The following is a 26,369-nucleotide window of genomic DNA, read 5'->3' as shown; positions in this document are numbered from 1 at the left end:
AGCCTCTTTTGTTCAACGGCTCCCTCATGGGACGAAGAAACGCCCTTTTTCTCGAAATAGGAATATTTTACTTGCAGGACAGTTGTAAATTTCCCGGGAAAATACATTAGCCTGGAACATTGTTAGTGATAAACTGTAAATGCATCTGGGTCCTTTGCTTAACAAGTCAGAGTGAGAAAAAAAAAGGTGGGGCTTTCATCATTTGGGAAAAAAAAATGTTCGAAAGCAATGAAAAGTGTTATTTTTAGGTCATATGACCAAGCCTTCCATCATTAGAAAAACAAAAGTAAAATGAACCAATGAAAAGTTTTATTAACAAGTCACATGACCTGTTATGCTTACGTTACGCGCTGCGCGCCGCGCCCTGGATCGCTTCCGGGAAGCTGCGCCTCGCGCACCGGAGCACTTCCGGTTGCGCTAACGCGGTGCTTCATATGACGCATTATGCGACAACGCAGGTCCAGAATATAGTCAAAATGTCTCCACCAACCAGCGGTCGGAACACAACCCCTTTCAGCAGTCCAAAAAGTTCTGTTAAATGACAACAGAAGGGGAGGCGCTAGGGGGCGCACAGCGGAATGGCTGCCTGAACTGCAGCTCCGCGGGGCGATCACCTACAATGTGATCCATTACCGCTTCAACCCCACCAACCCACATTTCGCGACCATCCACATGTGGGGGAAGATGGGGGGCATAAGCGGACCTGGACAGACGCGGTCTCTACCCCCGCCTTTCAGATCATTGCCGTGATAATTGCGGTGAGAATCGGGCTGCCTGACAAAATGGCCGGCGGCGGCTTGCGGACCTTGAGCGAGCACAGCGGATTCAGCGTGGGATTGCCCGGCTAGCCCAGCGTACACAGCCCGGGTGTAAGCACCTGCCACCTGGCCCAGAGTGACTGTTTTGCGCTGCTCTCACCCCCGAGTAATACCGGCTGAGTCTGTCACCACCCCGGCCGCGCGCCTGACAACATGGCGGCGCCTCTTGCTGAGGTGACGGGCACTTCAATCTCGCGCCAGTGAACTCGGATTCGGCTGTGCTGAGCTCGCTGACCGGCAGATCGGCATGAGGGGCTGCTGGACATACAATTGCGTGGCGTGTGAGTTCGGGGACGGCTCATCACCGGCGTCCCGTCACCACCCAACCTGGCAAGCCGGGGAGAGGAATCCTGAACTAACGGGAGGCTTCAGCAGTGGGAGATCGCGCAGAAGAGGTAGCATTCCCTTTGTCTGGCTAACTGCGGTGGGGCCCCCCGGAGACAAAGGCGCGCCCTATCGCCTGACTTTGCGCTGTTGCTGGCATAATCTGAACGCGTCCCTCCCATAGCCCACACATCCTGGCGAGAGACTCCTGGAGGCAGCCTGATCAGACGCAGAGTTGACTCCACGTGCAACTGCTGGCTACCACTGCCGGGGAATCTCGGCGACGACGGTCAGAGTAACGAGGGCATCTGGGCCCACATTGCGTAAAGTGCGTTCACCGGCCACCACAATGGGGAAGCCAGATAAGCAGCAACCAAAACTTTCCTTTGACAACAGGAAGGCGACGAAGCCTGCAGAAGATATGACGGAGACCGGCGGATCTTCAGAATCACTGCCAACTAACAACATAGAGAAGATTCTGATGGCAATTCAATCGAATCTGCAGGATATAAATGGTAAGCTGGAAAATCTGACATGCAGGATGGATGGCATGGCTGCTCGACAAGAAAAACATGGCGAACGTTTGGATGAGGCGGAAACGAGGATCTCGGCCGTTGAAGATGAAGCGCGAACCTCCACCACCAAATGCGTGGGAATGGAACGAATCCTGGAGGTGATAAAAGCGAAGGAGGAGGATTTGGAAGCGCGCTCGAGGCGCAATAACGTGCGAATCACGGGCCTGCCAGAATCGACCAACACTGGACGAATGGAACATTACGTCGAGGGTCTATGTAAGGATATCTTTGGTGCGGAGGCCCTGTCGCAGGTCTTCATTGTGGAGAGAGCCCATAGGTCATTAGGCCCCAAGCCACCGCCCGGTGCTACGCTTAGGCCGATTGTGGCGCGGATTCTCAATTATCGGGACAGGGACATGATCCTCAGGCTCGCAAGGGAGAAGGGCAAAATCACCCATCAGGGCAACTCTCTGGAGTTTTACCCGGATCACAAGGTCGCTGTTCAGCAAGCACGTAAGGAATACACCGCAGTGAAGGCTAAGCTGCATGATTTGAACATTGGCTACTCTATGTTATATCCTGCCCGACTTCGAGTGGTGTGGAAGGAGAAGACGATCGTGCTGGCGACACCCAAAGCGGCCCTTGACTTTGTTAAGAAGATACAGCGGGAGGCGAGGTCAGAGTCCCAGAATGATCAGCACAGAGACTCGGACTGATGCAACTGGTGATATCCATCGTTGAACAGCGGTGAGTTTTGCTGTAAAGATGGCTAAAATAGAATGCTACATGGCCGTCCTCAGCCGTACTGGGCTGCGCCGACTGGTACGAGACTCCTAGAGGTGGGGTGTTGGCGCTTTAATTCAACACTGGGCATTGGAAGGGTGGGGATCCGTTGGGATGGCAAGGGCTGAAATACACTCCTGTCCTGAACTGTGACCGATACCCATGACTGGCCCTTGCTACCACGCTCTCCCCACTGTGTAATTGGTCACACAGCCACGTTAGACTGTAAATATTGCTGCTGCTGTGGGCGATGGGTCAGGTCTTTCCATGTACATATGCTCGTAGACCCTCTGGTCTGGAGTGGGGAAGCGAAGGAGGCGGGAGACCATTTAACACTACGATGCATACCACGTTGCGGGGTGCAGACTTACAGAGGTGAGATCGTACCTGCCCGCCTCTGTTTACCTAACTACATGGGCCCAGGTAGTTGCTGTGTGCAGGGCGGGCTGAACACTGGCCGGCCTGGGCCTAGTTCCTAAAATATGCATCTGTTCACTGTGGGGTGTAGCCACGTTTCCCCTATGACTGCGCCACTACTTACACACATGTGAGGAGTTGTAATGGGGAAGTGGGGACTGTGGATCAATGGACACATATATTGCGAATATGTTCAATTTTCCTAGTATCGCCTGCACCCGTCCACCGGGTGAAGGGTTGTGCTCCTGGCGGTCCACCATGAGGGTAGTACCCAACGCAAGTTCTTAGTATGAGCACTGAGTTGTTGGTTATGTGGTTGAGGGATTTGTGCTCTGAGGGGGTATGGCTTCGGCAGGTTGGGGTTGCTGGAGTGGGTGGGGTTTGGGGAGGGGGGATGTTTGACTGTTTACAAAGACCGACGGCATTGCAAATGTACACATTCTTAGGTTCTCCAAGGAGAGGGATTGACATTGCAGCGTATGTTCATTGTGCTGTGTGTGGACAGGCACCAGGTATGACACTTGAGTGTGCAGGGATGAGTTGTATTGCATTATTTACGGACGCCAGGTTCTGGAAGTGAGAGCAGACTGAGCCTAAACGTTCTTACTTGGAACATACGGGGGTTCTCGCGCCCTCAGAAAATTAGACAGGTATTTGCTAGCCTTACCAGATGGAACATTGATATAGCATTCCTGCAGGAATCACACCTCGCACCGAACACTCACGCTACATTGGGGTCGAGATGGGCGGGGGCGTCCTACAGGGCCTCATACTCATCTTACTCCCGGGGGTGCTTATTTTGATTAAGAAAGGGATCAACTTTGAGGCAAAGCATGTGACACAGGACCCCTCTGGCAGGTATGTGCTTGTGACAGGTACACTAAGGGGCCAACACGTGACACTCCTTAATGTATATGGACCGAATACTGACGCACCGGAATTTTTTCGGGACGTTTGGGGACACTTGCAGAAACATGCTAACACACACATGTTATGTGGGGGGGACTGGAACGTGAGATTATGGGACGGACTGGACCGCTCCTCACATTCATTGGAGCAGCACAAGCAGTCAAGACTGATGGTGGGTCACATGATGGGGGATCTGGCCTTAGCGGATCTCTGGAGACTACAACACACTGACGCGCCAGGCGCCACACACATCACCGCATCTCACAATAGTTGGTCCAGACTGGACTACTGGTTGGGTTCCAAGGACGTGGCTCTGTGGGTTCGTAAGTTGCAAGTACTGCCACGCACATTATCGGACTACAACCCGGTCCTGTTGCAGATAGACATTCCGCATTACGCACCCCCCCCATTCCAATGGCGATTTAATTCCCAGGCCCTCACAGACCCAATATATGTTGACACCTTGACAAAGGCGATAAAAGACTACTTCGCTATTAATTCACGGACTACGGAAGACCCATGTCTCCTCTGGGAAGCCTTCAAGGCCACGATTAGAGGTGTCTGCATTGGCACTACCATAGGAGTACTCAAGGACATCAGGTGCCAGATTCGCCGCTGCAAGAGACAAATGAGGGACTTAGAACTGCTGTATGAAACAACGCAAGATGTTTTGTTGTTACCCAAGTTGCGCGACTTACACACTGAACATGCTGATTTTTTAGCGTCGGAAATTAAATACTTGGATCGCAAACATGTGGCTAGGGCCTTTGGAGAGGGGGGTAGACCAGGGAGTGTACTGGCGCGGAAAATATGTGAGGGACGGGGACAATCGGCGATACTCCGAGTCAAATGTGGGGAGGGTGTATTACAAACACACTCAACAGACATATTGAAATGCTTTGTGGACTCCTTCAGCACGCTATATCAATCTCAACCCTCAGCGACAGCTGAGGAAACGTATGACTACTTGCATGATGTGGCGATTGGCTGGCTATCGGACGCACATAGGGAATACTTGGCTCGGCCCATCACGGTGGAGGAGGTAACTGAGGTGATCGCTTCACTCCCAAATGGTAAGGCACCGGGCCCTGACGGGTACACATCCGAATTTTATAAAAAGTTTGTGGATGTCGTCGCCCCCTATCTGGTGGACATGTATGGTACTTCCTTTGAGAAATCGTTGCTCCCCCCCACGCTGCGGGAAGCATTGGTCATTGCACTCCTAAAACCATCCAAGGATCCGGAGGACTGCGATTCCTACAGACCTCTGTCCCTGATAAAAGTAGACTCGAAAATCCTCGCTAAATTGCTAGCTGTTAGGCTGTCCCCTTTGATGACCCGCCTGGTCCTTCCGGATCAAGCGGGGTTTGTTCCCACCAGGTCCACCTCGCATAATACCAGATCCCTGTTTGCACTATCGCACTACCTGAAACCCTTGGTTAAAGCGGTGGCTGTCATGCTCGACGCCGCGAAAGCATTCAATTCTATTGAATGGCGTTATATGCTCACTGTCCTCAATAGGATGGGTTTCCCTAAACGGTTTGTCCAGTGGATTTCCTTGCTATATACGCAACCATGTGCAAGGGTCCGGATCAATGGCTATGTTTCAGCTCCGTTTGACATTGGGCGGGGCACGCGGCAGGGTTGCCCCCTGTCACCCCTGCTCTTTGCGCTGGCGTTAGAGCCGCTAGCGTGCATAGTGCGACAAAATTACAAAGAATCGGCGCTGCAATTTGTGGCTAGGCCACTGCACATATCGCTCTACGCAGACGATATGCTGCTATACGTTCGCGACCCGGAGGTTCATCTAAACCCGCTACTTAGAGAGTACATCCGATTTGGGGGACACTCGGGGTTAGCGATTAATTGGTCCAAATCCTCACTCATACCTCTCACCGATGCTACAACTCCCTTTGAAGTCGATTACCCGCTAGAGTGGCAGCAAGATCCGATTCGCTACCTAGGGGTCATGTTTCACAGGGATCCAGACGAAGTTATGCGAGCAAACTATGGAGTGGTACTCTCCAAACTGGACGATAAGATCCGTCGTTGGATCCATTTACCTCTATCACTAGCTGATAGAATAGCGATCGTCAAAATGAACATTTTGCCCAAGTTACTATACCTTTTTAATAACATACCCATCACGCCAACGCGAGAAGTCTTAAGCCGCATAAAGTCCCTGGTACTAACCCTGATATGGGCGGGTAAACAAGCTCGTATTGATCTACAGACACTGACGCTCCCGATTGCGCAGGCCGGCTTCGGGGTGCCTGATTTTCTCCTATATTACCTCTGTGCCCAGGCACAGTATGCAGCATACTGTACCATGAGGTCCCCTATCTCACCCACGCGGCCATTGAGGAGGGTGATGCCCATCCTGTCCCCCTGTCTGCGATATTATCGCACACCAGACCACCACTACATACAACGGATATCAACACTGTAGACACCACGATTAAAGCATGGAACAAGCTTGGGCAGTTGGCTCACAAAACCCTGTTATATGCACCGGACATGCCATTGCAGTATCATCAGGCGCTGTCAGTCACTAACGAAAAAGTGGGGATGTCTTTGCTGACTCGAGCTGGGATCGACAAGATGGGTGACGTGTTTCAGGGAGGCACGTTCATAGACATCGACCAATTGAGTTATATCCAAAACCAGACTCCTATGTTTCGATTCACGTACTATAGGTTAACCAGGGCGTTGAGGGAACATTACCCGACATTCCCTGCGGAACCGGAAAGCCTAGTACCTCTGCAAATGCTGATCACTACACGGGATCTATCACACTTAGTGTCCAGACTGTACACTGCTGCACAATCAGAAATAGCAGGCCACACACTTAAGGCTAAGGGGCGGTGGGATGCACTACTAGATACTCCACTAACAGATAAGGAATGGCACAGCTCCTGCGCATTAACGCAGATACTGACACCAAACGGAAATCTGAGAATTATTCATTTCAAGTTTATTCACCAGGCCTACTACACACCGACAAAACTGCGTAAATTTGGGTTGCAGGAGGAAGACAGGTGCAAGCGTTGTAGCAGGGAGGGTGCGGACTTTGTGCATCTGGCCTGGACTTGTGCGAGGGTAGCAGGGTACTGGGAGGAGGTCACCGCCACACTCACGGTCATGTTGGAGGATGAGGTGCAGTGCACGCCACAGGTCTGTTTGCTGGGTATTATACCCCAATTCAGAGCGCTGAAACGCAAGTTCTGTGCAATCGCCTTGTTATTAGCAAAAAGGCAGGTGGCGCAATGTTGGCACAGCCGTAGGGTGCCGACTAAAAAAGTGTGGCTTCATGACATGTCCACCTGCCGGGATAAACTGCAAACATATGAGGAGAACTTACCAGCGAAATCGAGGCCGAAGGACATATGGTGTTTCTTAACAGACTACCTAAACTCATTGCAGGAAGATGAGGAGGACTAGCTCGTCTTCTGGCTATACTGGCGTGTGTGATGTTTGGTGCGAGAGTTAAAGTCGGATGGAGGCTGCCCTAGGGGGATACCGGGGATACTGTTCCACTCACTATCTAGGTTGTGTGTGAGGGCAATGTAAGGTCTTAAGTTGGGGTATGTTGAACTTTCCTTTTTCTAAAAATGACAAAATGTAAGACTCATATCGACTGTCTGCTAAGAGTCCTACGGAGGGTGTGCAAGGCGGCTCTGCCTGAAGTTTCTACACTGCTTTTCATGGCTAACTTATTGTTTATTGGATGACCATCGTCTCGTGGCGAGCCGGCCCCAGGGTTGTAGGCTCATGCTGTGTAATTTGCTTTGTGTTAATAAAGGTCTTACGCAAAAAAAAAAAATGACAACAGAAGGGACAGGCAACAAGAACCATCAGTCAAAGAGGGGAGGGCAAGTTCTTCTCTACCGGGTCACGTTGGGGCTCCACCGGAACTGATCGAATTGGTAGTCTACAGTGTTTCTGGATGTTTCAGACTGAAGCTGGCGTCAGCATGAGAGCACCACCATCTCGTGGCTACGTCGTGGCCATTCCGCGAGCAATCATGGCAGTCGCTCCCCACCGGAAGTCTACGGGAGTCGGGGGTCCCGGTGACTGTTGTAGAATCTTCAAGGCTGAGGGGACTCTTTTGGGAATGGGGCCCATGCCCTAGCAGTCAAGCGTCCGAGTTCCACGGTTGCCCAGAGCCATCTTTAAAACACGAAAATGTTTTTACCTACCACGTACTTGACATTTTAAAGCTTTTGATATTTGCTATTAAAAAACCATTGAAATTCACTGAAAAAACCATAGGTTATAGACCATATATAGTTAGGAATTAGCATTTACAAAACCTTGAAAATTCACTGAAAAAACCATGGGTTATAGACTATATATAGTTAGGAATTAGCATTTACAAAACCTTATTTTACTCACACAAAACCACTGAAATTTCATATATAGTTAGTTGCACTAACTATATATCGCGCACCTGCAATCCACTGCTGATCATGTCACATATTACATCATTCATGACACGATCAGTGACATCACTGATGACATCACTGATGACATCACTGATGACATCTCAAATGACATCACTGATGACATCACTGATGACATCTCATTTGACATTACTGATCACATCACTGATGACATCATTCATGTGATAATACGGTGAACCTCTTCAGACTCTAATATAATCTTACATACACTCAGAGTAAATAGACACTCACAGACTGTCACTCATCCATGGAGTTACTCACACACCTAGTCAGTCATGCAAAGAATCAATCACACTTCCATTTCCTCAACTATACAGTTGTACACACCTTACTTATTCAAACATATACTAACACATATTTACTCTCTTATACAATCCCTGATACAAGTTCACAATGATCCATACAGCCACTCACAAATTCACTGGCTCTTATGCACAGTTATTTATATATGTCAACTCTCACATGTACTGTGTTTTACATATGTACTTACTTTGACATGTAGCACTGAGATATCCATTCACTCACCAATACACTCATGCACACAGTCAACCGCCCATACAGCTGTTTCCACATGCACTTTTGAACCCATACATCTAGTGAATCAACTGCTCACACATCTATGCACAGAGTCATACACCTCCCAGCCACCCACACACACACTCAGTCTCCCATACAAATACTTGGGCAACCAATCAATAACCCATATACTTAATCATAAAGCTACTGATCAACACATGCAGCAGTTTACAGAACAACAGATATAATGATGCACAAATTAAGACAGTTTAGTCACTAACCCATGCACTCAGTGAGACACATTTAATCACTCACTCATACAGTCAGTCATGCACCTACTAAATCCTTCATCCAGACACTTATACATCCACTCATTCTTCAATATGTAAGACATATTTTGACTTTTCAGAAACATACAGTCACTGGATGTTGTCATCAGTGATGTCATCAGTGATGTCATTTGAGATGTCATCAGTGATGTCATCAGTTATGTCACTGATCATGTCATGAATGATGTAATATGTGACATGATCAGCAGTGGATTGCGGGTGCGCGATATATAGTTAGTGCAACTAACTATATATGAAATTTCAATGGTTTTGTGTGAGTAAAATAAGGTTTTGTAAATGCTAATTCCTAACTATATATGGTCTATAACCCATGGTTTTTTCAGTGAATTTTCAAGGTTTTGTAAATGCTAATTCCTAACTATATATGGTCTATAACCTATGTTTTTTTCAGTGAATATATATATATATATATATTCACTGAAAAAACCATAGGTTTCACACCAGTTATAGTTAGCTGGAAATTTTACTGACATAAAATCATTGAAATTCCCACGTTATAGTAAGTTGGACTCACTATAACTTGCGCGCCTGCAATGCACTGCTGATGACGTCACATATTACATCACTCATGACATCACTGATGACACCATCCAGTGAATGTGTGTCTTTCTGAAATATCAATATGTTTTATATATGGATTTGTAAAGGTCGATGGACGAATAAATGTTTAAATAAGTGTGTAAATGGATGTTTATTTTTAATAAAATATTGATTGGTTAACTGGCTTATAAAGTGTATCTTAGTGAATACATATATTAGCGAGTAATTTTGAAATATTTTAAATATATGTATCAGTGTTTCACTTTGTGTATAAGTGGCTGCATGGGTTGGTGACTGACTCACTGTTTGTATGTGTTTTTAAGACAGCATATGTGCAGCACTGTATGGGTGGATGAGTGTGAATATGTGTGTGTTAGTGAGTCTGCTCTAATCCTTACTTACTCGTCTGCCGATCTACATGCTTTACGGCAGGCAGTGCCCTTACCGCCTTGCGCCATCAGGACAGCCCAGGATTGCGGCATTCTGATTGTCCCTACTTCACGGATTCCTGATCCCCCTCCTTCCTCTCCTAATCCCGTACCCCCGTTCTCTACCTCCCCATTATCGGAGACGTGTCCCCTGACCATCCTATATCTTAACACTCGGTCTATGGCGAAACATCAGCTGGAAATCCATCGCCTGCTTGATGATAGTGCCGTGGATATCCTTCTCCTTTCAGAAACCTGGCTTACTGATGACTCTGTTCCCGATATCCTTGCCGCCATTCCTACTGGTTATTACATTATGCAATCTAACCGTCCAGGGGGACAAGCTGGTGGTGGGGTCGCAGCCATCATCCGCACAGAGCATATCTTTTCCACCTTGGCCTGCACTCCTATCCCCAATACCCAAACCCTTGTTATTAAACTTAGTTCCACCAGGTCCTCCCTTACCTGTGTCCTTATGTATAGACCCCCTGTTTACATGCCCTCCTTCCCACAACAAGTTGGGGATCTTATCTCTCAACTAATTATTAATAATGCTAAAGTCATCATTATAGGTGACTTTAATTACTGGCCCTCCGACCCTCGGGAAAGCCGACTCTCCGAACAGTTCTCAGAACTCCTTACTAGCATGAACTGCCGACAATTTATTTCAACACCTACTCATTGCAAGGTCCACATACTGGACCAGGTTTGGACGGCAAACCTTGACATCTCGCCCCCATTGGTGACTCCCTGCTCATGGTCAGACCATTATTTTATTTCCTTCTCTGTAGACCTATCTATCCCCCGCCGCCCCCCCTCACAACTAACATCTTAGCTCGTAATTGGAAGAAAGCTAATTTACCTGAACTACACTCTCTATTGGCGGCCTCAGCCCCATTACTTTCCGGCTCAGCCACTCATCAAGCTTCCATCCTCGAACAATGGCTGGCGTCGGCTTGCAATTCAGTAGCTCCACTAAAAACCATAAAAGCTGTGCGCCCTTATGACGCTCAGCGATGGTTCACTGACCAGCTAAAACTTGATAAACTGGCTCTCCGCCAGGCTGAACGCCGATGGCGCCACAACTATGATTTCCTTCTCAAAATCGAATTCACAACCCTCTTAAAAAACTATAAATCCTCCATTTTAGAGGCTAAAACATCCTATTTTTCCCGTAAAATCATGGAGTCTGCTTCCAAAGCAAAAGATATATTTTCGATTGTCAATGAGCTCTCTCTTCCCGATCGAGTCACTCTCCCCTCCGTGCCCACCCAGGCTCTGTGTGAGGCGCTAAACACTTACTTCCAGGATAAAATCTCCATTATTAAAAATAAAATTTCTCCGCCCACTTCGTCTCTTTCATTCTCATTACCCCCCAATAACCCCCAGCAACTGGATGCTTTCCCCCCTATCTCCATTACTGAGTTCCAGAGACTTCTGCACAAAGTCAGTTCTGGGTCTCCCAACGACGGTTGCCCCCCTCATATCCTTAAAGAAATCTTCTTGGCCTGCCCTGACCCTGCCTTGGCACTTCTTAACACCTCGTTGGCCACAGGAGTAGTTCCAGACTCCTTCAAACGGGCAGTGGTGCTACCGATTTTAAAGAAAGCCAACGCAGACCCCTCGGTTCTGAGCAATTATAGGCCTATTTCTCTGCTCCCCTACCTGGGAAAGATCTTGGAGACCCACGTGACTCGGTGCTTGAGCACCTTCATTGAGAGTTCATCTTTTTTGGACCCTCAACAGGCTGGTTTCCGCCCCCTTCATTCCATTGAGGCGGTTATTGCGGCCGTCATGGATACGTTAAGAACTGGGGCGGATAATAACATCTCTCAAGCCCTCGTCCTGTTAGATCTGTCGGCGGCTTTTGACACGGTCGATCACTCTATATTGATCGACCGTGTCACCAACGCCGGCATTCAGGGCGTTGCCCTTGATTGGGTCCGATCTTTCCTCGACAGGCGCTCCCAAGCAGTTCATCTTTCCACCTTCTTTGCTCCCCTTTCTTCCCTTTCCTGCGGAGTCCCCCAGGGCTCAGCGCTATCCCCCCTTCTTTTTAATTTATATATGCAACCCCTTATGGTTTCTCTCCGTCACTCCTCTGCAACAATCTATAATTACGCAGATGATTTGCAGTTGATTTTCCCTCTTGATACCTCTTCCTCTTCCATCACCAATTTCCAAACCACCATGCTATACATCTCTGACTGGATGGCCCACAGCCAGCTCAAGCTAAATCCTACTAAGACGGAACTTGTCCTGGTTGGCGGGCCGGCCAATCCGTGGAATGATAGCTTCTGGCCCCTCTCTCTTGGTGCCCCCCCCGTCCTGTCAGCTCTGTGAAAAGCCTCGGAGTAGTCATCTCTGGTGATTTGTCCATGAAGTCGCAGATCTCTGCAGTTACATCATCCTGCTTCTTCCATCTGCGCAGGATACGCAAGATCTGTAGATTTCTCACCAGAGAGGCACTCATTTTAGTCGTCTTGGCCCTTGTCATCTTAAGGGTTGACTTCGCCAACATCTTATACGTGGGGATCCCTGCTTACCAGCTCCAGAGGCTCCAACTGATACAAAATCAGGCTGCCCGCTTGGTTTTCCACCAGCCCAAGCACCAGCACGTTTCACCACTACTGCGGAGCCTTCACTGCTTCCAGTGGCCAAACGGTGCACCTTCAAACTTGGATGCACTATTTTTAAAGCTCTCTACAATCTTGCACCTGCTTTTATCTCTTCCAACTTAAAGCGGTACTTACCTACACAAAATTTACGCTCTTCCGCCGACAATCTCCTGTGCATCCCTCAAGTCCATCGCAAGAAACATGGAGGTCTCCGCTTTTCTTTCCTGGCCCCTTCCTTTTGGAATTCCCTCCCTTCCTCCTTCCGTCACTGCCCTTCCTATGAATGCTTTCGCAAGACATTAAAGACGTTCCTTTTCAAAGCTGCCTTCGAGTAATCATTGGCCCTTGCCCGTTGTATCTGTTATGAGCGCCAAGAAACCGTTTCGGTGAACGATCGCGGTATAAAAATTTTTAACATAACATAACATAACATGAATGCCTGCCTCACTAGTGTTTTTATGAGTAACTACATATGTTTTAATCTAGTATATGTGAGTATTGATGTATATAAGTGAGTATATGTGAGAGTGAGAGATTGAAAGAGTTCCTGTTTAAATAAGTATGTGTTTCTATAAGTGATTGTTTAAGAGAGTAAGTATGTGTAAGTTTCCTTAGAAGTAATGTACTAGTGTGTGTATAGCTGTATATGCAAATAAATGGATGTTCAATAGTTTATTTGCATGTGTGAGTATGTGTGTGAGTAACTTTTGGATGACTGTCGGTGTGTAACAGGATGTAAATGTGTATCACTACATATGATGAGTGAGTATATGTATGAGTGACTATATAGAACTGTTTCTGAATGAGAGGATGTGTATATAGATGGAGGAATTACTGAATTGGTTGTTGTAACTGGTATGGGTATCTCAATTTTTTTGAAAATGTTAGTTTCTATTTTTGAATATGTGTTTCAATGGTTACATTACACCCAAAGGAGGTCTATCAGTCTGTCACAAGGATGGTGTCATCAGTGATGTCATGAGTGATGTCACTGACCATGTCATGAGTGATGTAATATGTGACATCATCAGCAGTGCATTGCAGGCGCGCAAGTTATAGTGAGTCCAACTAACTATAACGTGGGAATTTCAATGGTTTTATGTCAGTAAAATTTCCAGCTAACTATAACTGGTGTGAAACCTATGTTTTTTTCAGTGAATTTAATAGGTTTTTTTGTGTTATAATTTTTTATTAGCATTTCATATTTAAAGACAATTTCACATATAAATATAACAATATCTCAATCCATCCATGAAATAAATACCAAATGACATAAACATCTTATTCCAATACGTCATGAAAAAGAGAATAAATATATGATATATTATGAAATAAAGTTATTCAGACATTCATTAACTGAAGAGCACCATCAGTAAAACATCGCATTGAAAGTCAGGAGGCCATGGATCGTGACAAATCAGACAATATCTATACTATCTATACTACTATTATAAAGAGAGAACTGTGTCCTTTGAGCCAGGTAAACTCGAAAAGTACACCACCAATCCAAACACCCAAGACATCGTTGAAAACCTCAGGGCAAGCAGAAGGACATAGGCTATATCAAAATAAAAAATATACGTTCTTTAAAAAATGTAGGAATAAAAAAAAAGTAGTCCTTTGCAAGTAGCGCCGGCCGCGACGTGCGTGATGACATCGGGAGCGCGGGCAGGAGCAGCGTTCAGGAGCAAGAGGAAGAGCGGCGGACATGAGCGCGGGGGGAGCTGCGGACAGGCGGGGAGGAGCGGCGAGCGGCGGACAAGCGGTGAGGAGCGGCAAGAAGCGGAGGAGCAGTGGAGCGGTAAACTCAGCAGCGCGGGGAGGAGCGGCGGCTGAGGTAAGTCAAGCAGCCGCGGGTGCGCACCGAGGGACAGGCGGAGGGACGGGTGGGGGCCATGAGTGCTCGCAAGCCTTTCACTCAAAGTCGGGACGTCGGGGGAAACAGCGGACAAGAGCCGCGGGTGCGCACCGAGGGACGGGCGGAGGCCATGAGTGCTCGGAAGCCTTTTCCTCAAAGTCGGGATGTTGGGGGAAACAGCGGACACGAGCGTGGGCAGAAGCAGCCAGGACCAACAAAACCGGAGAAGGAAACACTGTAAGTACACTCTGCTGCTCCCGGCCGCTCTGCTGCGCTTCTTCTGCTGCAATGCGGCCCTCAGCCCCCATCTGCCCCAGGCAACGCCGGGGTGGGCTGCTAGTACAATATAAAATCGAAATAAGAGGATAAGAAAGCTATATGTACATAATGTGAAAGAAGACAATGTCATCAGTCTAAGTGTGGAAGCCTAAATCTATTAGGATCTAAATATCATAATATCAGTACAATTGAAAAACAAAGCTGTAAATATATCTAATAACAGTAGCAAATACATTGTAATAGAGAAGAAGAAGAAATGAAAATAAAGTATAATAGATGACTGTCAGAATTTTTTTAATGAAATATAAGAGGATTTGAGAAGTCACTCAAAATGTGCCCTAATTTTTCTTTCTTCAGCACTAATCATAACTTCTATGGCAAAATGAACCCCCTCATTTTGTTCCTTTGCAAATTAAATGTTTTAAGTGTTAACACTTTATTCCAATCAAGATGACTTCAGGTGTGCCATACTTTTGTCATAAGCCAGACTGTTAGCGCTCTAGTTGTTCTTTAGAACACTCTGGGACATTCTGTCATTGGGCTATAGTTGGGCTACATCTGGCTGATATTTGGGCTACATTTGTTTTTTTTGTCTCTGGTGGCCATCTTTGGGCTACATTGGGCTACATTTGGGCTCTAAAATATATATAGCCCAATGTAGCCCAATATATATTTTTTCAAAGTTAATTTTCGTAAAAACCACTGGAGCATATATCTTGAGACATAGCAAAGGCACATTGGGCTACCAGTCCCTACAATTTTGCCAAGTTTGGTGGAAATCCAATCAGCCGTTCGGGCTAAAAGTGAGTTCGACCGCCCTATGGAAATTAACATGGAGAAAACACGTTTTGGGACCCACCTTTTATCTCAGCCCCCGCTTGACGAATCTCCCCCACATTTTCAGGGAAGGAGCGGAGCGGAGCAGGCCACCTACTTTGAGAAATTCGCAAAGATTCGTCCACCGGCGCCAAAGTTATTCCCAATATATATATATATATATATATATATATATATATATATATATATATATATATATATCCTCACTCAGTCTGTCTCACCATCAAGCCAGTTCCCATGCTGATATCACCCGGCTTCCACTGAGCTCAAATTAACAGAACGCGGCACTTCCAGCCTGGTATCCAGAACCGGTTTATTTCTTATTTTTTTGCGTTACACCAAGTGCATCATAGCAAACAAGTGGCCTGCGCGTTTCGTCAGTAGCCTTCCATTGTGTATCTGTATATAGATACACATACAGGGGGGGGGGGTATATTTGTATGTCCTCTCACCCTTTCGTCCTAATGCTATGTCTGGCCTGTCCTGGTTTTTGCTTTTCTTCAGGTGGCAAGCTGCGAGGGGCGGCTTGCCTTTGGATCATCTGTAAGTTAACCCACCATATTTTGGCATAGTATGCTAATAAACCTGCAGCTACTTTTTCCGAACAACTAGTTGTCTTGTCTGTTTATTTATTGATGTAAGACATGATTATTGGGTTGGTTGGTGTGCGGGCCTATATTGGCACTATTGCTTTTCTAAATCTGGTCTCCCTAGCTCCCTCCTACAGGTCTGCACAAGGTTAAGGTCCCTGAACCCTCCTCCTGAAGTAACATGCATCCCGTGGCTCAGCTGCTTGCCCATCCAGTGCCTCGACCCTGTGCCGAACGAAGCATCTGCCAGTCAGACCCCTCTGCCTTGCAGCAGCCTTCACCCTGCCTGCCTCTACCGCTAAACCATGCAGCTCTTTCCAACCTCGGACCCAAGCCCAAGTCCATCTCCTGCAGCAGAATGCCCCCTATCTCCTCACACGGTATAATGCAAGTACTGTCTGCACTGTCTCAAGCCCCACTCCTGAAGTCCAACCACCACCCAGCCCCGCCCTTCATTCCCGCAGCGTCCCTGCTGCAGCATTTCTCCACCTCCCACGCAGCTCGGCGCTCTCCTGCAGCATCCCCATCCCTCCTGCCCCTCATCTGCAGCCTGTCCTTCCATTCTGCAGACTGTCCATCCTTGTAGCGTCTCCACCCTGCGCGTCTACCGCCTGCACTGCGCCTCCCTCTGCAGCAGCCCTCCACCCTCCTCGAGGTCTGCCCCTCCCTTCTGCATCATCTCTCTGCCCTCAACGAAGCCTGCCCCTTTCCTCTCACAGTATCTACCTGCCCTCCCGAGTGTAGCCGCCCCTCCCCCTCACAAGCGTGGTCCATTTTCCATTCCACCCTCCGAGAAACACCTGCCTCGTCTCGCCGCTCACTCCGTCCTCCCTAGCAAGCGTCCCTCCCTTTACACCACCTCACCCTGGCACTCCCACTGATCCACGACCGGGGCACGTGATCCCGCTGGAACGAACATGGCAGCCTTGGCGGAGCCCCTGGGTCTGGAGAGGGGTGAGCGTCGCAGGGTGTGGGCGTACGTCGGGGAGGAGGGAGAGGGGTGCGGCAGAGCGAATGGGTGAATGAATGGATGAGGACATGTGCGGGAATTGCTCTTGTCACGACCCTTCTTCCTGGAGGTGCCTCTACCCAGGGCTTGGAGGTGATGAAAGATGCAAGGGACAGGTGGGTGGATGGCGTCATTCACAGATCACTCCATCTGTCCGTTTCAGGGCCTATGAGGGGGCACCGTCTGTGAGTAGTGTTTTATCAGGGGTGCCCCTCAAACTGGAATGTTCCATACTGCGGTTGGAGGAGGCGAAGGTGTTACGGAAGCAGCAACAGTCCAGCATCTAGAAAGTTACGTCTGTCCTCTACAGGACTAAGGCCCATTACTCACTGCGCGTGGTGCACGTCTGTGTCCTAAAGGTAGGAGCTGCGGAATCCTTATAATATAGCCAGGGGGAACTATGTTCCACAGGTAGGGGAGCTGTCGTGCTCTAATATTATAACGCCTCTTTAGATACTCTTGTTGACGGAGGGGAGGGATGCACAATACAGGTGAGAGATTCCCCACAAAAGGAGACGTGGAACCCCACAATATAGCAGTGAGGTCTACACAGTGTATTAAGTGGAATTAAAAAGACGGTGGAGGGGCGTGGCCAGAGAAGCGTAAGTAGTAACCGTTTACAAGAGCTTTGGTCTGTGTACTTATGGGCGTGGCCTAAAACGTGAACTAGATTGATGTGCTTGGCAAATTGTGCTTCCTGAACAGTGTTCAGGCAACGCATCATTGTTTTCTGCTAGTGAATCCGAAAATCAAACGCTACATCAAACATATCTAAAACAAGTAAGGCCTGTCATTGGTTTGTGTTCAGTATCAGTATTTTTATTCAATATTATTCTTCCCTTCACATCACTTTCCGTTATAATATCACTCTCTGTGTTAGGTACTTTTCTCCAGCCATCTTTCTGAAGTTCCTTCATCTGCACGTCTCCTGCTTCATCTCCTTCCACTGCATCACTGTTGCATCATGCATGCATTTCCATTTCGTCCACTCCACTATCCCTTCTCTCGAATGCACACTGCATTTTTTTCCATTTGAGAATATCTATATTCCCACATCTGAGTGCCTCCTTCACACACTTTTTCATAAAACAGATATTATAATTAGTACATTTGGGACCACTGATCGGTACGCTCTGCAGAGAGGCCAATAAATGGATGAGCATGTAGGTAGACCACATATATTTGAAAGAGGCTGCGAAAAACTTGCACTTCTTCAGCTTTATCTTCGGAGCTCTCAATCGTGTCTTGTCCTCGGCACTCATCCACACCCAGACACCTAGGTGGTCGGTATATTCTGACTCATGCATAAACTCCTGTTGGTCGAAATTATGAGTTAGTAGGTATTTAACATATCCGGTAATTGTCAGACCTCAACTGTTGTTAAATTTCAGCAGCTCAAACCTGCCGAAATTTAACGGGGGAATATCATATGGTATATACCCTACCATGCAGATTTTGCGTTAGACACAAAATCTGCATGTTATTCCCCACCAACTCATAATAGGTGTTATTTATTGCAACCAATAAGTAACTAGAGGTGACTCAGTGTGCAGTATTCAAAACTCATATATCACATTAAGAATAAAACTCCAGAAGCCCATCTGAAAAAAGGAAATACCCCTATGAAATCGGCACACATACACATATCACATGAAGTAAAACGTGAAATGCTACAGAGATTGTTTCACTAACTTGGATCACCATATAGGTTTTTAAACACACTTTAGAGAACGAAGCCAGTGTTTTTGCTTGCAATTGTAAGGAATATATGTAGAGCCCAGGAGAAAATCCTTTCAATGTCTGTTTAAAATTACTGCTGGTGCTGAGTACTGCGGGACCCACCCCACATAAAGTCATATGTCTACAACACATAACAAGCATGGCATTGTCGGGTTTCTATTGGGTTGTACCGAGCTCTGAGGAGTACCGCAACTATGCTAAGTTAAGCCACTTTCTTACACCTTTGTAAACAATAACAGATTCCTTCAGAATACATGGGACATAACAAAGTACACACACACTACACAATTCAGAGGTATCATATTGTTGAACTTTACCAAGCCTACTACAGTGCCCAACTCTCCACAAAACAATATAACTGTGCACAACTACACAAGATATAGTAAATCAGCAACCTCCTAACAGTTGTATGATACAACCACACATGCCTTAACCACGCATGCCTTGACAACGCGGTCTGAACTACGATCGTGTCTTTACCACACACGCCTTTACAATGAATTTCGTTGTAAATGCATGATTGCTAAAGGGATGTATGTGTTAAGTTGAATATTCCATCCCCCTGTCCTGTGCCCTAACACGTGATACCTCAGCCCTGTAATCCACCCTGCCCCAGCCCCTAAAACTACCCTAATCCCTTACCCTGAGTCCTCCCTGACTCGGTCCCCGCCCCAAAAACGACCTCAACCCCCCTCCCTCGCCTTAAGACCTAAAATCCTGACCCCTACCAAAAACCTACCCTGACCCCCACACTCTGAGTTCTAAAACCCTGCCCTCTGCCCAAAAACTCCCCAACCCTAACTGCCCTGAGCCCTAAAACTGATCCCCATCCCTGATAACTGCCCCTCTCTCCCCCACCCTGGTACAGGACTATTACTCCAACATTCCAATTAAGCATGGGCGGAAAATCCGTTTCGCTCGCGGATTTTGCGGATTTTCGGTAAATTCGCAATCCGCGAGATTCGCGAATCTCCCGCAAAATCCGCAAATCCGCGAGCAGCGGATTTTGCTCGCACTGCTCGCACTGTTCGCGTGAGTTCGCGGCTTCCCAGTACAACTTCGCGCCCCGCGAATAAGTGCAAAATTGCAGAAATACGATCTTAGCAAAACTGAAACTACTTACCAGGTTCAAAAGTTCAGGCTCATCATTAGTAGCCATTTCCTGTAGTGCTTCCTGAGGGGCCCCTCCAGAGTTCAGTTGCCAGTTGCAACTATTATGTGACCCTGCTCTGAACCTCAGAATAGTTACACATATGCCACAAAGGTCCTGAATTACAGCTAAGGGAGACAAGCAGGAGCCAGGCTGGAAGTTCAAATCCATTAATCAGCCCCTAATTCATTATTGTCAGTTGGGGCAGGGCAGGTGTTGTAACTAATTTTGCAACAATGAAAGCACTTAGCAAGTGCAAAAGATCACTAATCAGGAAGCACTAAGGAAGCAGGTGCCAGCTAAAAAAATATTCTGTGACACATTAAACAGCCCCAAATTAATTCAGGTCACTTGAGGCAGGGAAGGTGTGCTTGCGTTGCCACAATAATGTACACTGCCTGGACAACCAGAGGGTGCTGTGATGAAACAGAGGGTGGCATGGGTGGGCCAGAGGGTGGCATGAGTAGTCAGAGAGTGGCAGTGGTGACAGAGAGTGGCAGTGATGAAGAAGAGTGTCCCAAACAGGCTGGACACGTAGAAACAACAAGTTCGCGAAACTTGCGACCCGACAGGTAAGTTCGCAATTTGCGAAATTGTACAAAACCCTCGCGAACTGGCAGAAACCCGCGCAAACACACAAAAAAAAAACATCCGCAAATTCGCGAGAATTCGCGGATTTTGCGGATTGCGAGTTCGCAAATCCGCAAAATTCGCGAACGCGAGATTCGCAAAATTCGCCCATGCTTAATTCCAATGTTTGTATTTCTGTTTCTCCCTTTATTAATTTAGAAATCCTCAACCTTCAGTAGCGAGAATGTTTTAATATCCCTTCTGCCTCGGTCTATATTGATGGCTAAAGGGCCTATAACTCGGGCTCAGGGCCTTTCACAACCAGCATAGTCCTTGGCACCTGGCTACAACAAATATCACTTTAGTTTCTTTAAAAAGACCACACAGTCAAAAATTTAGAAAAATGTCAAAAGAGATCACAATAAATAGTTTAGATTACTCAAAGGGAAACATTGGGTCAAGTGACAACAAAACAATGCAGTTCTATTAGCCTCAAATGGAATGTCCTGCAGGAATACAAGAGCTCACCTGATTTAGGGCAAAGATAAAAATAAAACTACTCGACTGCATGTAGGAAGTTTTAGCTGGTTGCTCTCATTTCACAGAGGTTGATAAAACAAACACTTCAAGATATTACATCTCTATCCGTATTTCTACTCCGTTCTAACTCGACCATGGGCGATATACAAATATCCCCTCTACAAACGTTCCACTTCATCCATTTTTTGTCCCATTTCTTCGGGCACCCCCTGGTTATAAACACCTCCTTCTCTGCAATCATACATCTATCTAGTTCCCTCAACCATATCGATACGGAAGGCGGTGTCACTCCACCCCATCCTTGTGCGAATTCTCTTTTTACCAGTGTGAATACCAACGTCACCAGCTGCTGTTCAATTTCAGTCAGGTCTGTGTCCGCCCATATGTTCAGCAAGCCCAGTTGCGGTGTCATGTCTACCGTCTTTCCCAGTGCAGACTGTATATGGTGTGTTGCTCTCTCCCAGATGTAGTGTACCCGTGGGCACTCCCATAGTGTGTGATAAAAGGTAGCCGGCTGCTTGCAACCCTTTAGACAGAGGTCATCCTCTCTCGCACCTATTTTTGTGAGGGTTATCCCCGTACGGATAATGGCCGCCTCCCTGGGTGACATAAGGGCCGATCGCCAATCTTCTTCTGCAATTTGTCCCATCTCTCTCTCCCACTGCTCCTTGAGCTTGACAAAATTATCCGGAAGATTATTACTAAGTTTTTTGTATGTTAAGGATATGGCCTTAGATTGCAGTGGCCCATCAAGCAAGCGGTCCTCTAGAGGCCACGAGTCTGGTATGTCCTCGCAGCTTGAGAAAGCCGCCTGTAGGGCATGCCGTATTTGCAGGTACCTAAATACCTCCCCTGGAGCCATCTTGTAGATCCTCTGGAGGTCTTCAAATTTAAGTATCGCACCCTTTTTAACTAAGTCCCTCACTACAGAGATTCCTATTGTATCCCACCTATCAAACCCTGGTTGATAGCACAGCATGCCCTAGCACAGCATGCCCAGTTTCTGAGTGTACCACAGTGGTGTTATCTTGGTGAGAACGTTAGCCTATCCCAGCCTCGAGTTTGCCAGCCGCCAGATTTGTATCGTGTGCAGTGTGGGATCAATATATCTTCGTTTCTTAGTGCGGGAATAGAGGGCGCACAGTTATCCCAAGCAATCCATCAGATATCGATCTAAGGCCTACGCCGGATCAGTTGGTGGGGCGTATAACCATTGATTCACAGCCACCAGCTGAGAGGCCCCCTAATACAGTCTAAGGTCTGGCAACACTATCCCCCCGTCATACCACCCTATCCCACAACAGTGTCCGTAACTCTCCTTCAACCGCTACAAAGTACGCATCTGGGATTCGATGCGGGCTATTCTGGAGGATATACAAAAATCGCGGGAGCGTCAACATTTTAAAAAGATCAGCCCAGCCCATCAATGACAGAGGCAGCGACCTCCAATGTTTTACATCCGCTCGCAGTCTGGTCAATGGGGCTGCCAAATTACGACTTCAGAAGACGTACAGACGTACAGACGTACAGAAGACGTAATAAAGACTCCAAGGTATTTAAATCCTTCCACAGCAACTACTAACGTGCAGTCCTTGGGGAGACGAAGAGTCTGTCCCTGCAGCACAAACAGCACAGACTTACCCCAGTTGATTGCATATCACGAGTACTTCCCAAAGTTCGTAAAAATATTTAAAATGGTGTGTATGGACTTATACGGGGAGGCAAGATCCAGCAGTATGTCGTCGGCATACAGGGATACTCTATACTCTCATTCTGTTGTCCATCGCAAACCCCTCTCCATCACATCTCGACGGATCCAGGCTACCAGGGGTTCCAGCATAAGGGAAAACAGCAGTGAGGACAGTGGACACCCCAGTGGAGGTGCCCCTCCTTAGTGTGAACGCCTGAGATGTATAATTATTCACACTCACCTGCCCCTGTATGTCGGTGTACGACAGTTTCACCCATCCTATAAATTTAGGGCCCAGGCCGACCCTAGCCAAAACTTCAAATAAATACGGCCAGTTTATGGAATCGAACGCCATAGAGGCATCGAGGGACAATATGACTGCGTCTTCCATCAAAAAGTCCCTCTGCCCCATCACATTATGCAGTTGGCGAATGTTAAGAGCCGTATTCCTTCCTGGCATAAAGCCAGTCTGGTCTGGATGCACAAGGGAGGAGATCACGTCCCAAGTCGCATGGCAAGAACTTTCGCCAAGATCTTTGCCTCCACATTAATCAACGAGATAAGCCTGTAGGAGCTACAGTCATTTACACGTTTCCCGGTTTTGTGGAGGATTTTTTTTTTTAATCTGAGTTGCATCTGTCCTGATTCTTTCCCTTGCCAGACTCGAGTTGGCCGTAAGTTTTGATCCACCTCACTCCATGCATAAGACAAGCTACAAGCGGAGACTTGGTCAGGACATGTGGCCAGAGATCTTCATGAAGTAACCCCTCACTCCTGCCCTAGATTATCTTCTTAGCCGAGGCCTAGCCCGGGCATCCAAAGAAACAGCAGACTTCTAAGGGCTTCTACCTGTCGTCTTCTTCCCTATTTCACCCAGACTCTGTTTTATCTAAATCTGTCAACTTCCTCCCACAGATGTCCTCTGCCAATCAGAACAAGCATTGGCGTAGCCAATACGTCTAGCTTTTGAGACCTTATAAGTATTTAGTTATGCAGCACAATATCCTTGGTGCAACAATATTAACCGTTGCATGACTAAAGAGTTATAACGTCCCAAAGGCAGCAAACTCGACCAGAAGGTATTGAAACGCTTTACATGAGCACCGGTTAAGTTACACATTCAGGCACGGGTAGATGAAGTGATTTGCCCAGAATCATAGGATGTGGACGCAACCCAGAGGCTCGAACCCTGGTTTCCAGCAGCAAAGTCGGCAGTCTAGCCGACGGACCATATCCGCTCCCTTAATCTTTTTGGAGCCTGACTCTGCCCTCCACCCCCTCCCACACAGTTATAACCAAAACAGGTCCTAACCTTTTCTAGTAGTGTGCTTTAGAGCAGGTACACAGGCTTCCCTGAGCTCCAGTCCTCCAGCCCCCTTCTGAAAGTGTGCAGTGAGTGAACTCTAGTGTGCAACAATTTGGAAAGGGAAGCAGCCAGCAGGGAGGAGGGGTGTGCCGATAGATGTCTGTATCCCAGGTATTGTATTGCTCCTGTCTAGGTGCTTTAGAAACTGATGATGGAGGAGTGACCCCCTAGGAGCTCACAGTCTGGGGTGTGCTGACAGATTTTGGGTGCTTGGTTGTGGTGTTCGAAGGCTCAGTCTGTGCTCCCGTGTGGGGACGTTGTGCTCCCAGGTATGCATCTGGAGCTCGGAAAAGTGAGTCATAAGGTTTCTATGGAGTGTTGTGGAACTTCCGGTGTTTTCAGAGGACTGAGGATTGGTTTTTATGAGTGATTCGGGAGTATGGCATGTTGTTTTGTTTTTAGCATATGGACGTATATGGTTGTCATGTACGCGATGTCCCAAAATGGCAGGGTTAGTGGAAGGGATACTGTACACCAAATGACCTCTATGACATCACATCACGTCACTTCAAAGAAGTGATATCTTAAGAAGTTGACCTAGACAAGAGCACATAATTGACATAATTGAATACGGGTAGGAACCCAATAAAACGTGCATGATTACGATAACGCAACTGAAAAAAGCCAAAAAGAAGAGCACCAAAAACATATTCAGCACTCAAAGAAATGTTTTCAACTTGCAAAGCATTGGCATGACAAAACCCGTAAAATCAAACTAGGCTTCTGTGACTTCCTTACTCCTAAAGTGGTCCGAATGTAAATCTATAACATGCTTACTGGAATTTTTCACTATTCCCCTACCTTACCAGGTATTGGAAGCACTCGAATAATTAAATGCCACTCTTGAACTATCTAGATGCATAGGCGACTTCTTAACCCTTACCTAATGTAGAATTTCCAAAACTTAGGCCAGTGTTTGCCGCGGTCGAGGTGCTTGGGGGGGGTAAAGGGGGCGGAGGAGGGGACTGAAGCCTAAAAAGAAAGATTTTGTTCCCCTACTTTTCCTTTTCAAAACTGTTTCCCAGGAAGGCAGAAATAGCAAAGACATTCAGATAAGGCTCTGCTTGCTTTCGTGGGCGTTCGGCGACAGGCAGAGAAGGAAAAGTACTCTGTCTCTTCCTTACTGCCCAGCAAAGACACAGATAATGTCCTCTTCTTTTCTATGCCCCTTCCTATTATTCCCTCTCTTTCTGTCTTGCTCCTCACTTACTGAAAACCGTGACTTGAAGAAACGGTTCACAACCTCTTTCCTTCTTTCATTTAGTTGCTTCCCTGTGAAATGGTTCCAAAAAAGACAAGCATGAGCCTCGCGCTGACGAGGAGAGGAGGATGCACCAAGGCGAGGGGAAGAGAGGAGGGGGCCTGCCCCAGATTCCCTTGCAGGAGCGAGCAGGAACCATATGTCAAAACTCGATCCCGCAAGGGAATCGCCAAACGTGCACGCGTTGCCATTGAAGGCAATGCAATGTGTGCACGTTTTTGGCAGCCAAACTGAATCGATGGCTAAAGGTCTTTTTCCTATGCAGCGCAAGTGCACTGCGTAGGCGAGACCTAAAAAGGTGAAACGTACATTGTAGGTTAGAATATGTTGGCACTTAAAATATTACTCATGGCTAAAGAATGCCTCCTGGGATTCCGACTCTTGCACTCCTGGTTGGGGATGGATCCTACATAACATTTTAACTGGTGGCTTAACATAGCTTTGAGACTCAATTGCTACAGGGTGGCCTGTTTTACTGATGGCTTCACAATCTCTGCAGAGATCAGGTTCTATGTAACATTTTTACTGGTCGCTTGACAATGCCTCCAGTGACTTGGGTCTCCAGTGTGCCTGGGAGCTCTCCACTTTGGGTCGCCTGCCAGTTTACAAGGATTTCTTGTGTCTGACAGGCTTATCTGGACGTTCCCATGGAGGTACCCTAAAAATAGGCACCGCAATGGGAAAGCCAAAAACAGTTCCTACACACAGGGGGGCACATATTGTACCCCCTGCATACACCCCTTGGCGCAGAGGGACAAGGAGGCCCTGTAGGGCCCCCTTTGTTCAATCTCCACCACG

The 26,369-nt window shown here is 47.3% G+C and overlaps 1 protein-coding gene across 3 annotated transcripts in view; it reads left to right on the top strand.

Annotated features, from left to right (window-relative positions):
• Positions 1 to 17,014: 17,014 nt before the first annotated feature.
• Positions 17,015 to 26,369, top strand: part of LIN7B (lin-7 cell polarity scaffold B) — a 103,356-nt gene continuing 94,001 nt past the window's right edge. For 2 of the 3 annotated variants that reach the window (XM_086928665.1, XM_086928664.1), the window contains exon 1: positions 17,253 to 17,370. In XM_086928665.1, coding sequence (XP_086784791.1) covers positions 17,358 to 17,370 — 13 coding nt within the window. In that variant the 5' untranslated portion in view covers positions 17,253 to 17,357. Of the gene's footprint in view, positions 17,200 to 17,252; positions 17,371 to 26,369 lie in introns of those variants that run through there. The other variant, XM_086928663.1, reaches the window with a different exon arrangement.

This window comes from Lissotriton vulgaris, chromosome 7 (genome assembly GCF_964263255.1).
Source record: "Lissotriton vulgaris chromosome 7, aLisVul1.2, whole genome shotgun sequence".
Classification (NCBI taxonomy): domain Eukaryota; kingdom Metazoa; phylum Chordata; class Amphibia; order Caudata; family Salamandridae; genus Lissotriton; species Lissotriton vulgaris.
This window is presented reverse-complemented; position numbering and strand designations above follow the sequence as displayed.